Below are 13,546 nucleotides of genomic sequence, written 5' to 3'. Positions count from 1 at the left end.
GACAGTTGATTCTTTTTAACTATGAATGTATATGGATCATTGATAGTAATACTGATGTTATGTCTCCAAAGTCTGCCATTAAAGGAATACTTACACTATTGTATGTGATAGGTTAATTATAACTATTGATTCTCTTCTAGTGCCCAAAACCAATATTTCCCCAACATTACACAATTAAAATAATGAAGTTGCTAAGGAAGGCAGCTAAATCTGATAAACGAATCCATCTTTTTTTGCTGGTGATACTTGCCACACCATATACTTTCAATTTAGTCCCATTTAATTGCTGAGCTGTCTATTAAGATATATGTTGCAAATAGAAGAAACACAGAAAATATAGAAAAAGATTTTCTTTATTATTTCTGTTTTTACGTGGTTTAAAGGAATAACAACAATACATTAATAACTACAGTATTCAGGACTGTGGCAGTGTATGTTAGAGACTTAAGGGAACTGTATTCATTGCAATGAAATATCAGTATAGAAATACCTTATACAGTGAAAATGCAAGGACAAAAATTATTAAAAATGCAATGTACAGTTGTGCTACTTAATTATGTTATTATCTTAATTACTATTAATCAGTGAAATGATTTACAAAAATAATGTCAGAGTTCCATGAAAAATTACATCTATATTACAATAAATTAATTAGAGTAAATGTCATTATTTGTTCTATGTACACTTTAATGCTACCTGGATGCAGGTAGAAGAAAAACTATTTTCTTTTTAGAACTTCAGGCAGTTTTGAGCACTAGAACCACACCCAGAAGCTATAAGCACTAAAATAGTTCAATATGTGAAGTGCAAAATCTACAGTTACAAATCTACTAATGCTTTATCATAGGCACTTTTGCCACAAGCAGATAAAAATCAGACTCCTTGTCAATATCTGCTTAACCACTATACTTAGTGGGATATCAACCCTTTGACAACTGAACAGTGGTTTGTATGAATATGCATATCATTATCATCATACAAGATGTATAAGAATTTTTTTTACTAAATTTAAAGTACAACACATCAAAAGACAAAGAATGCTGTATTTTGTAGATGAACATACATATTCAAATTCTATGTTTATACAAGGGTATAGAGAATTGCTGCCAATCAGAAAGATCATTTTGAGGCTTGAGATAGTAACCTGCACCTGGGATAACATAAAATCATGTTAATTTTTCAGAAAGCTATGGTTGATGATGTGTTGTTTAGTTTATATGTTAACTTTACCATTATTTTTTGGCTTGTGAATTTTGGCCATGTGTTAACCAACTGGCATTATCAGACAATAATCTACAAGGGACTATTTCTACATAATACACCGAAACACAGGATGTTCAAACATTTCTCAAGATGTTGTTGAGTGGCACATATTTTGCAAAATCAACCATTTTGAGACCAGTAGCACTCAAACAGGCAATGATTTTCATAGTGGAGTCAGAGTAAAATGGTAAAGCTACCATAGTTTTACCACATCATAGAACTGCTCTCTCATTTGGAAGAGAGATAACTGGTGGTGACTTGCTCTGAAGGTCACCACACTTCAGTCAAGGGGAGAAGTTGAGAAGGATCATCTTTCATGATAACCTCAGCCAGTAGCAGGCACTGAACCCATGCTGTTCGTGTTATTTTACATGACAAGCCAGTTGTCCTTCTAGAGTGTAAGGCACCTGGTAGAATTTTTGGTTTGAAGCTCTACCAGTCTTTTTGTTTGTGATTTTCAAATTAACTGTTAGAGGGACAGGAATCTAAATATTAAAATTATATTTTCAGACTCTGTTAGACAATTGACCTTGAGTGTACAAGTCAGCAATAAGCTTCAGGCCATTCAGTCATTCCTGGACCAAATCTATATTTACAGACATGGTAACTCGACTGTGCCTTTGCCACACGAAGTATGAAATCTGGCCACTATCTTTCAGGGCGTTCATGCTTTTGCATACAACAGCATTAATGGGCAACTTGCAATGTAGTGAGATTTTGTGTACTGTATTTAATGGATAAAGCCAATTAGATTACATCACAAGCATTCAACCAATAAATTGTTTAAAATACACATAGAATAATAAAAGAATCGATACATGGTAACATATTCAATTAAGGATATTTTAAACACCATATTCATTATTCCATTATAGCTGGTGTCTTTTAAATATACTCTTTACAATGCAGTAAAGATTTTACCACAGTGCTATTAAAACCCTGTATATTAAATAGACCAAATATTACCCCAGAATTATTTCACAATAAGGAAAGTAGAGACTGAAGTAATAAGCAGTAGAAGCATTTTTATACAAAGGAAGAATCATCTTGGTTTAAATAAAATGGCACATAATAAATATGTTTTTAAAACAAAAATATTCTGCTAATAGACCTTAAGAAATTCAAAGCATAATGTAGCTGTAATGTCAAAAAGTAATCTTTGCTTTCAGCAAGTAGAATAACAATATTTGGGCTTGCTTGTAATTCCATTGACTGATAAAGCAAAAATTATACAAAAATTACATTTTGCCAGCATTTTCATCAGCCCATTTTAATATTTTGTAAGTGATGTTTTTCACTTTAAACATATGTAGATTCCTGAAAAGAGCAAATCTGCTCACATTTATACAAAAAAATCAACCTGAATTATCATTTGATGGCACAGTCTCTGTACTAAGCAAAATGTGCTTGAGGTAGTGCATTCTAATCAGTGACAGTCAGCATGATTTTGTTAAGGGAAGGTCACATCTTACTGACTGAATTTAAGTTTTTGAAGTAGTAATAAGGAAGATTGATGCGGGAGTGCAATGGACACTGAATAAGTGGATTTTAATGTGGCATTTGACAAGGGCCCACAAAGTACAGTCAGAAAAAAATTAAAGCCCATGGGGTGCATGGAAATGTGGTGAGTTTGATCCAAAATTGGCTCAGTGATGGGAACTAAAGGATAGTGGTTGATGAATGTTTTTGTGAATGGAAAATAGGTTCTAGCAGTGTTCCACAGAGCACACTTTGCTGTTTATGGTAAAAATTAATGATTTAAATTTGAGTGTGGGAGGCATAGTTGGGAAATTTGCAGAAGACAGAAAAATTGGTAAAAAGGTCCGTGAATAGTTACTCATCCTAAGCCTGTGTGGGTCCAAATAACAAACCTGGTGGAGGAGAAAGTATGACAGTATTGTTTTTCATGTTCTTCAAAAGGTATATTTTTGCTCTTATTAATCTACTTGCATTTATTAAGGCCTTAATGCAATTGGTGTCATGATGGTAACATGCAAAACCCACATGTTAATAGTTTGTACTGCAAAAAAAATTGTGGCTACCTTAAAAAGACTGGTTGGTAAGCCTGCCCAAAATCCCATTTACACCGTTTTTCTGAGGTTCTCTTATTGCCTGCTGAAGGAAAGGGGGTCAGATAGGAGAAACCTCATATATAGCCTCCCAAAAGTATACAAAAAATAAAAATACGTGCAATTATCTCACATATTTCACAACTTCAGAATGTCCTTAGCCTCATTTTTATAAAAAGTACTTTTGACAAATATTTTCCATTGTGATGTACAAGACATCAATTAGCAGTTGATTAGCCCTGACTCCTCTTAATTCACGTGTGATTTCTGTGTTTGTCTAGATTAAGTGAAGTGATACATTGTTGCTGCTATGTGGGGGTAAGTGGCATTTGAAAACAAGACATCCTATCTTGGTATAGGATCCACTTGTGGCAGTCCAAGTAAGTATGGCTGTTTTAAAACATTTGACATTTAATGTGTATTGTACGTATACTTGTATGTGTTTGTACACTGAAGAATAACTACAAATTACTTTCAGACCATTAGATGAAATTACGGGATCAGAAAATGTTACTACTTTATATTTGTAGCAAGGAGAACAAATCTTTTTAAGTAGGCTAAACATTTTAAACATATAAAATCTTTTTTCTCTCATATGTACATCTACTTAAATTGAAATGGTATAAAAGAGAATTTAAAAATATGATACACAAAAGTTTGCTAATACTAACTGAGAGGAAGGACATTGGAACTGAATTTATAGAAAAGTCCAAATACTACCAATTCATAAATATTAAAATTACTTATAGTTCAAAAGATAGGTCTGCTCAAAGTAGGTGTGCATTGAAAATTGCACTGAGAATCATTGTACTCAGAGTCAAAAAATTGCAAATTAATCCTGAGTTCATGTCAAAATCTAATTCACAGTCGGTTGTGCATTCTGACTATATGTCAGATACTGAACATTATTTAAGTGAGATGAATGCATACACTTCATTTGTATCAGTTCACTAGGAAAACCTGCTTTCAACTTGGGGAATGCTGTGGTGGATACGATGTAGGGTGGGTGTGAGGCCGTCATGATGACTTCAGCATGAAATTCAGGTTGTTGACACAAACTGGGCCCCTTTTGAATATTGCATTACTGTCTACTGGACGTGACTGACATCAGGGCTGGAAGCTGGGGGCAAAGCACACTGAGGATACAAAGGGATCATTTCTGAGGTGATGTTATTGTGGGAAAGTTTCATAGGATATGGCACTGAAAGAGAGAGCCAAAGCCTAAAAGAGAAGGCACATTAACTTTGAGTAAAGCTTGAGGACCCGTTAGTAATGTCCAAAAAAATTCAAATTGAAAACTTAATCTGGCCTTTTCATTGATTCCTACCAAATCTCATAGTTGGCTCTTAAATCTTTCAGTTAAATTGGTGTTGTGATGTTGATTACCTCACTGGCCATGTGCTATCTGATGCTCTTCAGTGTCTCAGATGAGTTAAAATCCAAACAGGAGGCATCCAGACATACTATGAGCCCTCTATTATCTTAAACTTCATCCTTGTAATCCTCTTCCTCTGCAATAACCACCAGGCAACCAGAGTTAAAATCAACTATTAAGTTGAAGGAAATGACTATCATGATATATCCTGAATTTGAACTTAATCCAATTTTCTATAGTGAAAAGCAGTCTCTTGGAAACCTAAGGGTATGGTATTAGACTGGCAGTCAGTTCAACATATATTAACATTAATCTTTTACTTATCTATGATTTCATCTGTGTCATCTTTTAAAATGGGACACAGTTCTTATTAGTTCTTGGTAGAACTGTGTTCTCATAAAACAGTTCTCTTGCGGTAGAAAATCTGTTGAGCTATTTATTGATGACTTTTGCTCTGAGATGCTTCCCATCTGTTAAATTGCCTCTTGTTTTGGAATGGTTTGCTGAGGAACTGATGTTGGTGGTTTTGATACAGAACCTGCTACTAGTTTGTATGGCTCTGATGTAGAACTTCCAGGTGGAGAAGGTAATGGAGTTTCAGGTGTGGCTGTGGTACATACATAAAAGGAACAAAAAAAAGTCAGTAATTCTTTTAAGACAACTTCGAGAATAACACAAATGAAAGACATACATAGAAAAAAAAAAGCAGTTAGGTCACAGTAATGATAAGTAATAAATCATTCTGAACCCTGTTAAACATTAGAGCAATTGTCCTAATAGCACATTCCTACTGTACCCTCAATAGGAGTTTGTTAAAAAGACTTAACATTAAACTTCTTATCCACATTTTCCATGGTCAGCAAAGATTGAGTCCTATGATAGGGAGTCCTGAAGCAGGCAGTGGTGTAATGGTATTGTCACTAGATTAGTACCCCAGAAGCTCAGTCAAATGCTCTGGGTTCAAATGCCGCTATAGCAGAGATAAAGTTTGAATTCAATTAATAAATGTGGAATTAAAAGCTAGTCTACTGGTAGCTATGTAAATATTGTCAATTGTTTTTCAATAAAACTTATTTCATTTATTAACGCTTTTCAGACAAGAACATCTGCCATCTTTATTCGATCTGGCCTACATGTGATTCTAGATCTACAGTAATTGACTCTTGACTGCCCATTGAACTAGCAAACCACTTGGTTGTATCTAACCACTACAAAGTCCATTAAAAGGAATTAAATGGACCAGATGGGTCGCCAACATGGATCAAAGTATTAGAAACAACCACTGCAAATTGAGATCTGTTAATCCTGTAAAGTCCTCCTTATTAAAGCTACAGCCTTGTGGGAAAATTTGGACAGTTGTCCCACAGACTAGTCAAGCAACTGCTCAACACTTTCATATCCATAGAACCTTATGTTACAATATCACAGACACTAATAGGATAAATCAACCAGAGGTGGAACTATATGTGTACATAGTCAGAAAAGTGTTGCCGTGGGAGCCCTAAACATTGACTCCAGACTCTATAAAGTAGGCCAGACCAGATAAGAATGGTAGTTTCCTTCCCTAAATGATACTAGTGAACCACATGGGCTTTGCTGACAATTGGCGTTGGATTTATGGTCATCATTAGACTCTTCATTCCACATTTTTTTTCCTGGATTCAAATTCCACCAACTACCATAGCAGGATTTGAACCTAGGTCCCTGCAGGAGGCCTAGCCACAGTTCAGGGAATAATTGCTAACTTTGTGATAATTGTGCTTTTTCTCTCTTTCTCTCTTTCTTTTTCTCCCCTCATGTAGCATTCTTCTTCTCAAATGTTGCTAATATCGACTCAGCTGTGCTGTACTATCACAATGGAGTAAGCAGAAGACACATACTGCAGTAATTAAATCAACCAGAATGAGGACTGAAGCTGCACTATCATTGTTATTAAGCACCACACGTTAATCAACTAAACTAAATTGCTTGCAGTAATTACAGTTTTAGCAGGGCTATTGTTAGACAGGCGAGGCAACGACAGGGTAGGGTGCTTTTAACAGTGATAGGAAATAATTAGCTGAATTAGGCAGCACTTCCTTTACATCTTGCAACGGTTACTTATAGATTAATATTAGCATAGAGACAAGCTATTGATCATCGAACATCGACTAGTACAGCACAGGAACAGGCCCTTCAGCCCATAATGCCTGTGCCAACTGTAATGCCATTCTAAACTAATCCCATCTGCTTGCACATGGTCCATATCCCTCTGCTCCATGCCTGTTCATGTGTCTGTCTAAATGCCTTTTATATGTTTCTATTGAATCTGCTTCTACCACCTCCATTGCACATTCCAGGCATCCACTACCTCTGTCTCACAATCTCCTTTAAAATTTCCTCTTCTCACATTAAACCTATGCCCCCCTAATATTTGGCATTTCCACCCTGGGAAAAAGATTGACTAATGATCCTATCTATATCTCTTAATTTTATATATTTCTGTAATTTTTCCCCTCAACTACTAGTGAAAACAATCCAAATATGTCCGACCTCGCCTTACAGCTAATACGCTCCCGACTGAAGAAGACAAAGGATGCCTGTACACCTTTTTTTACCGTGTTATCCACTTGTGTTGCCACTTCCCGGGAGGGAAGGACTTGCATCTCAAGATCCACTCTATTCACTCTAGAAAACGACAATGTTGTCGAGGAAAATACTGAGATACAGGCTACTAGACTAGGTGGGATTGAGGTTCACAAGGAAGAGGTATTAGAAATCCTACAGAGGGTGAAGATAGATAAGTCCCCGAGGCCGGATGGGATTTATCCTCGGATCCTCTGGGAAGCCAGGGAGGAGATTGCCGAGCCTTTGGCATGGATCTTTAACTCGTCATTGTCTACAGGAATAGTGCCAGAAGACTGGAGGATAGCAAATGTGGTTCCCCTGTTCAAGAAGGCGAGTAGAGACAACCCTGGTAATTATAGACCAGTAAGCCTTACCTCAGTTGTTGGTAAAGTGTTGGAAAAGGTTATAAGGGATAGGATTTATAATCATCTAAAAAAAAAATAAATTGATTAGGGATAGTCAGCACGGTTTTGTGAAGGGAAGGTCGTGCCTCACAAACCTTATTGAGTTCTTTGAGAAGGTGACCAAACAGGTAGATGAGAGTAAACTGGTTGATGTGGTGTATATGGATTTCAGCAAGGCGTTCGATAAGCTTCCCCACAGTAGGCTATGGTACAAAATGCGGAGGAATGGAATTGTGGGAGATATAGCAGTTTGGATTGGAAATTGGCTTGCTGCAAGAAGACAGAGGGTGATAGTTGATGGGAAATGTTCATCCTGGAGACCAGTTACTAGTGGTGTACTGCAAGTGTCGGTGTTGGGTCCACTGCTGTTTGTCATTTTTATAAATGACCTGGATGAGGGCATAGAAGGATGGGTTAGTAAATTTGCAGACAACACGAGGGTCGGTGGAGTTGTGGATAGTGACGAAGGATGCTGTAGGTTGCAGAGAGACATAGATAAGCTGCAGAGCTGGACTGAGAGGTGGCAAATGGAGTTTAATGCAGGCAAGTGTGAGATGATGCACTTTGGTAGGAGTAACCGGAAGGCAAAGTACTGGGCTAATGGTAAGATTCTTGGTAGTGTAGATGAGCAGAGAGATCTCCGTGTCCATGTACACAGATCCCTGAAAGTTGCCACCCAGGTTGACAGGGCTGTTAAGAAGGCATTCGGTGTTTTAGCTTTTATTAATAGAGGGATCGAGTTCCGGAACCAAGAGGTTATGGTGAAGCTGTACAAAACTCTGGTGCGGCCGCACTTGGAGTACTGCATACAGTTCTGGTCACCGCATTATAAGAAGGATGTGGAAGCTTTGGAAAGGGTGCAGAGGAGATTTCCTAGAATGTTGCCTGGTATGGAGGGAAGGTCTTACGAGGAAAGGCTGAGGGACTTGAAGCTGTTTTCATTAGAGAGAAGGTTGAGAGGTGACTTAATTGAAACATATAAAATAATCAGAGGGTTAGATAGGGTGGATAGGGAGAGCCTTTTTCCTAGGATGGTGACGGCGAGCATGAGGGGGCATAGCTTTAAATTGAGGGGTGAAAGATATAGGACAGATGTCAGAGGTAGTTTCTTTACTCAGAGAGTAGTAAGGGAATGGAACGCTTTGCCTGCAACGGTAGTAGATTTGCCAACTTTAGGTACATTTAAGTCGTCATTGGATAAGCATATGGACATACATGGAATAGTGTAGGTTAGATGGGCTTGAGATTGGTATGACAGGTCGGCACAACATCGAGGGCCGAAGGGCCTGTACTGTACTGTAATGTTCTATGTTCTATGTTCTATGTATCCTTCTGTGCATTAATGCTCCTAAGGGGTCTGCCATTTACTGTTGATTTTCCAGTTGCGTTTGGCCTTGCAAAATGCATCAACTCGTGACCGGATTAAACTCTACCAGCCATTTCTCTGTCCAACTTTCCAAAGTCAGAAGTCACACAACACCAGGTTGTAGTCCAACAGGTTAATTTGAAATCACAAGTTTTCGGAGTGCTGCTACCAACTGAGCTTGTCTAACAATAGCCCTGCTAAAACTATAATTACTGCGGGCACGTTAGCTCAGTTGGTTAAAGTGTGATGCTTAACAACAATGATGATGCAGCTTCACCTAATGAAGGGGCAGCGCTAGAGAAGCTTGTGATTTCAAAGAAACCTGTTAGACTGTAACCTGGTGTCATGTGATTTCTGACTTTGACCATTCCTGTCCAACACTGGCACCTCCATATCACAACTTTCAAAATGATCTACATCCTGCCGTATCCTTTGACAACCTTCCTCACTATTTACAACAACATTAGTTTTTGTGTTGTCTGTAAATGTACTAATCAGACCACCTGTATTTCAGCTCAAATCACTTATATAAATTATAAACAACAGAGATCCCAGCACTGATTCCTGTGGAACACTTTCTTTTGGACCATGCCTGTGGCTGAAGAGGATACAAAGATCTCTGTCATGTTTGTTTCTTGCTGGAATTGTTTTCAACTAACCTCTAAAATAAATTAGAGAAGAATTGATACTGAAACACATGAAAAATAAAAATTGAACTATATAAAATTATTTTACAATTTGTCCAGTTGTATTTTCAACTCTTAATACTTACAGATCTGCCCATTTTGAACTGGAGCAGGCATTGTACTGGCTACTATCACATTACTTGCCAGGTGCTCCTGGACTAGATGAGGATGTAGTGAATGATGTGTGTGTGGCGCATCATTTGCAGTACCTGAAATGTAAAAGATATTTGATAATATGGTCAAAACAATACTGAGGTTGAACTGTAGAACTTCTCCAGATTACCTGTTGAACCTCACTGAAAGAGGAGTAGAAATTTAAATTGACCACCATACCCCAACCTTTCCTACAACACCATTCCTAGCAAGTGCAGCTTATGCAATACACCACCTTTTACCTATTACCTTCTCATTATCTAAGGTCACAAACACTCTTTTTAGGGGATAATGTGTTTAGTGTTGAAATCCTGTCACCAAGCCACCCTTTATTTACGTGTGCAGAGTACACTGGCTGCGGTCAGCCAGCTCAGAATCAGTCCCTGCAGAAAGGACATTCTGAATCCCCTGTTTATACTTCCTAGCCTGGGCTTCCTGATTGGCTCAGATTAACAACCCCAAACAAGGATCTCGTACTCAATAAAATCCATCTGGTTCCAATCACAATACGTATATTGTACATATTGCTCACAATTTGATTCCTGCAAAATTATTTAGCAATTCATGGGTTCTTAGAGATGCTGGCAAGTTCAACATTTGTTGACCATCCCTATTTAACTTGAGAAAGTGATGGTGAACCACTTTTTGAACTGCTGCAGTTCCTGTAATGTAGGTACACCTACAATGCTGTGAAGAAGGAAGTCCCAGGGGTTCGATTCAGTGGCAGTGAAAAAGTATCTAGTTTGAACTCAAGTTATTGTATGACTCTATGGGGAACTTGCAAGTTATGTTGTTCCAAAGTATCTGCTTTCCTGAAGCAGCAGAAAGCATGTATGAAATGAAATGCCAATGTGCTGAATCTATAACATGGGCTTGCATGCTGAATGGCTGAGCAACATGTTATACCCGGAGTTAAGTGATATCAACAGATCAGATCAAATCCCAGCAGTCTTGCACATTTTGTTCTGAATGTTGGTGGACAATTAGAAAACTCAACAAACATCTACATCCACAATGATGCCCAAACTTCAGTGCAGAAGTCACAGCTGAAGCATTTGCAAATAACTTCAGCTAGAAGTACCATGTGAAAGATTAATCTCAGTGTCTTTGGGTCTCCAGCATCATAGATGCTGGTCTTCAGACAATATAATTCACTACTCATGACAGTAAGAAATGGCTGCAGATAATTGATACACCAAAGTCTGTGAACCCTTAAAACACTCAGTCTGTAGCGCTAAAAGATTTGTGCTATTGAATAAGAGAGACAAGGCTAGTCCCATTTTTCAAGTAGTTACCTTGATCAAGAAATGTTGAAAATTGTACATTAAAAAAGGACAAATCCGATCTAACGAATTATTATGAAACATTGGCAAAATGATAGATGGTGTGATTGACAGTGCTGTTAAGGAGCACTTACCTATATAATACATTTGCAAATACTAATTTTTCATTCTAGTAAGGCAAGGTGGTTCTAGATCTCATTACAGCCTTGTTTCAAATACAAATAAAAAAGTTGAATTACAGAGATGACTTGAGAATAACTGCCCTTGACACCAAGGTAGCATTTAATCCAGTGTGACATCAAGAGGCCACGAAAAATTGAAGTCTGTGGAAATGGGGAAAAATCTCCACTGTTGGAGTCATAGTTAGCAAAAACAAAAGGTGGGATTGTGGAGGCTAATCATCTCAGCCCCAGGCCATTGACAGCGTAGCCTCTAAGTTCAACCACCTTCAATTGCTTTATCGATGGGATTCTCTCCAATATGAGGCCAGAATGGGAATGTTCATGAAAGACTGCACTGTTTCAGTGCCATTTGTAACTTCTCAGATATCAGGTTGAATCTTGCTGGTAACCGTAATGTCTCACTTTTGACATTAGAAATAGAAAGTTACCCTACTTTGTGGAACACTGACCTTCCAGTTCCTTATCACTTGGGTTCTCAACCCCATCTAACTGTGATTTTTCTGTCAATGAGTTACTGCAAAGCTCAGCAACAGCTCACAAAAGCGTACCTCCCCTTGTTAACTCAGCTCCCATTTTGGTTAGGTTTTCTTGGTTGGTTTGGGTTCTTCTCATTTGTTTCTCTCTCATATCTTTTGCTTTCAGATGGTAACTATTTTGCATCCTGCCATCCACACCTCCCCCGCCGCAGATTTTATTTCTTTATTTCTGTCCTTACTGTTCCACTTCCACTTGTGTCACGAAACCTTTGGTTGTTTAATCTCTCCTACCTTCTCTTTCATTGTTCTTCCTATTCTTTCCTTTTACTTATGCATCAAAGGAATAGTTTAGAGGTAAAGTCACTGGGCTAGGAATCCAGAACCTCAGGCTAATGTTCAGAGGACATATGTTTGAATCCCATCATAGCCAATGGCGAAATTTGAACTCACATCTAGAACGTAAAAGAGATAGACTAAGGGTAATGAGATAACTACTGTTAGTTGTTGCTAAAGACCAACCTGGTTCACAATTTTCCTTTAGGAAAGGAATTTTTTATATGATCCGGCCCACATGTAACTCCAGGCCCACAGCAAGGTGACTGTCTCTTAACTATCTTCTGGGCAATTAGGGATGGATAATAAATGCAGCACCCCATGAGTGATTAATTTAAAAAAAACTCCTCCCAGTTCATTTGAAAGGTCACAGAGCTGCTTTTCTCTCCACTGCTATTGCCCAGCATGATTACTCCCTGTATTTTCGGTTTATATCTTAGAGTTACAGTATCCACAATATTTTATTTTTATTTCAATTCCAAACTTATCTTAATATTTGGCATGGGATTTTTCACAAGACTGCTAGGTAAATCTCAGCGATTTATTGTATTTAAAACTTCCCTTACCTCCCAGAAGCATCTCTTGAAGAAGGTTATCAATTTTAGCCATTCCGAAGAGTTTAACAAACTGGATTTGCTCTATCATTTGCCAAGTGATACTCTGTAGAGTGGGTAGCAATAGCAGCAGCTCTCCAAATCGCCCCCGAGAGTCATACTGTCTGTCATTAATATAGTCCTCCAAACTGACTTGCACCTGGAACCGCATGCGTTTTATTTTGGCCGGATTACTGAGTCCTTTGGCATCTGTGGACAGATGTTAATTCATCATTTTAAAATTGCATTATTTCGCTGTAGCTTTTGATCTTGAACTCACAACTAAAAGGATGATGTTATCTTAATTTGCAACGTTTTTGCATCTTCCTCAATATAGGCATTTATTCAAACATGTTTTGCTTGTTTCAAGATATTTGCAGTAATACAATATGATTGTGGCCTGGATTTTATGCTGCACCACAGGTGGGTTTGAAGTTGGGTAGGTGGTGAAATGTTAAACTGAATGTATGGCCTTCCTGCCATGTACTCAGCCACTCCTGAACTCTCTGAAATTATAAGGGGATGGATTTTGGGGGTCAACGACTCCTGGCCCTGAAGTATTCAATTAATGCTGCGTGAAAGCCCACACAATGGCTTTAACAGTGGGGTTCTACCCTGGACAATGGTGGTGGGAGTAATTCTGAGGGTGTCTTCAATGGGAGGCGCACTCCAATTCATTCATTCCCCCCTTTGACGTTCTGCCGTACTCCGTCCACTCACAAAAGTGGTGAATAAAGGATACAATCCTAAAGGGAG

General features: G+C 38.1%; 1 protein-coding gene across 6 annotated transcripts in view; it reads right to left on the bottom strand.

The window, feature by feature from the left end:
* Positions 1–335: 335 nt before the first annotated feature.
* The window catches only part of hnf4a (hepatocyte nuclear factor 4, alpha), a 181,791-nt gene continuing 168,580 nt past the window's right edge, over positions 336–13,546 (bottom strand). For all 6 annotated transcript variants that reach the window (XM_048550003.2, XM_048550005.2, XM_048550007.2 and 3 more), the window contains 3 exons: positions 12,764–13,000; positions 9,857–9,979; positions 336–5,314 (listed from right to left, as the gene is read on the bottom strand). In XM_048550003.2, the coding sequence (XP_048405960.1) occupies positions 5,181–5,314; positions 9,857–9,979; positions 12,764–13,000 (494 nt within the window). In that variant the 3' untranslated portion in view covers positions 336–5,180. The remainder of the gene's footprint in view (positions 5,315–9,856; positions 9,980–12,763; positions 13,001–13,546) is intronic.

Source organism: Stegostoma tigrinum, chromosome 19 (genome assembly GCF_030684315.1).
Source record: "Stegostoma tigrinum isolate sSteTig4 chromosome 19, sSteTig4.hap1, whole genome shotgun sequence".
Taxonomy (NCBI): domain Eukaryota; kingdom Metazoa; phylum Chordata; class Chondrichthyes; order Orectolobiformes; family Stegostomatidae; genus Stegostoma; species Stegostoma tigrinum.
This window is presented reverse-complemented; position numbering and strand designations above follow the sequence as displayed.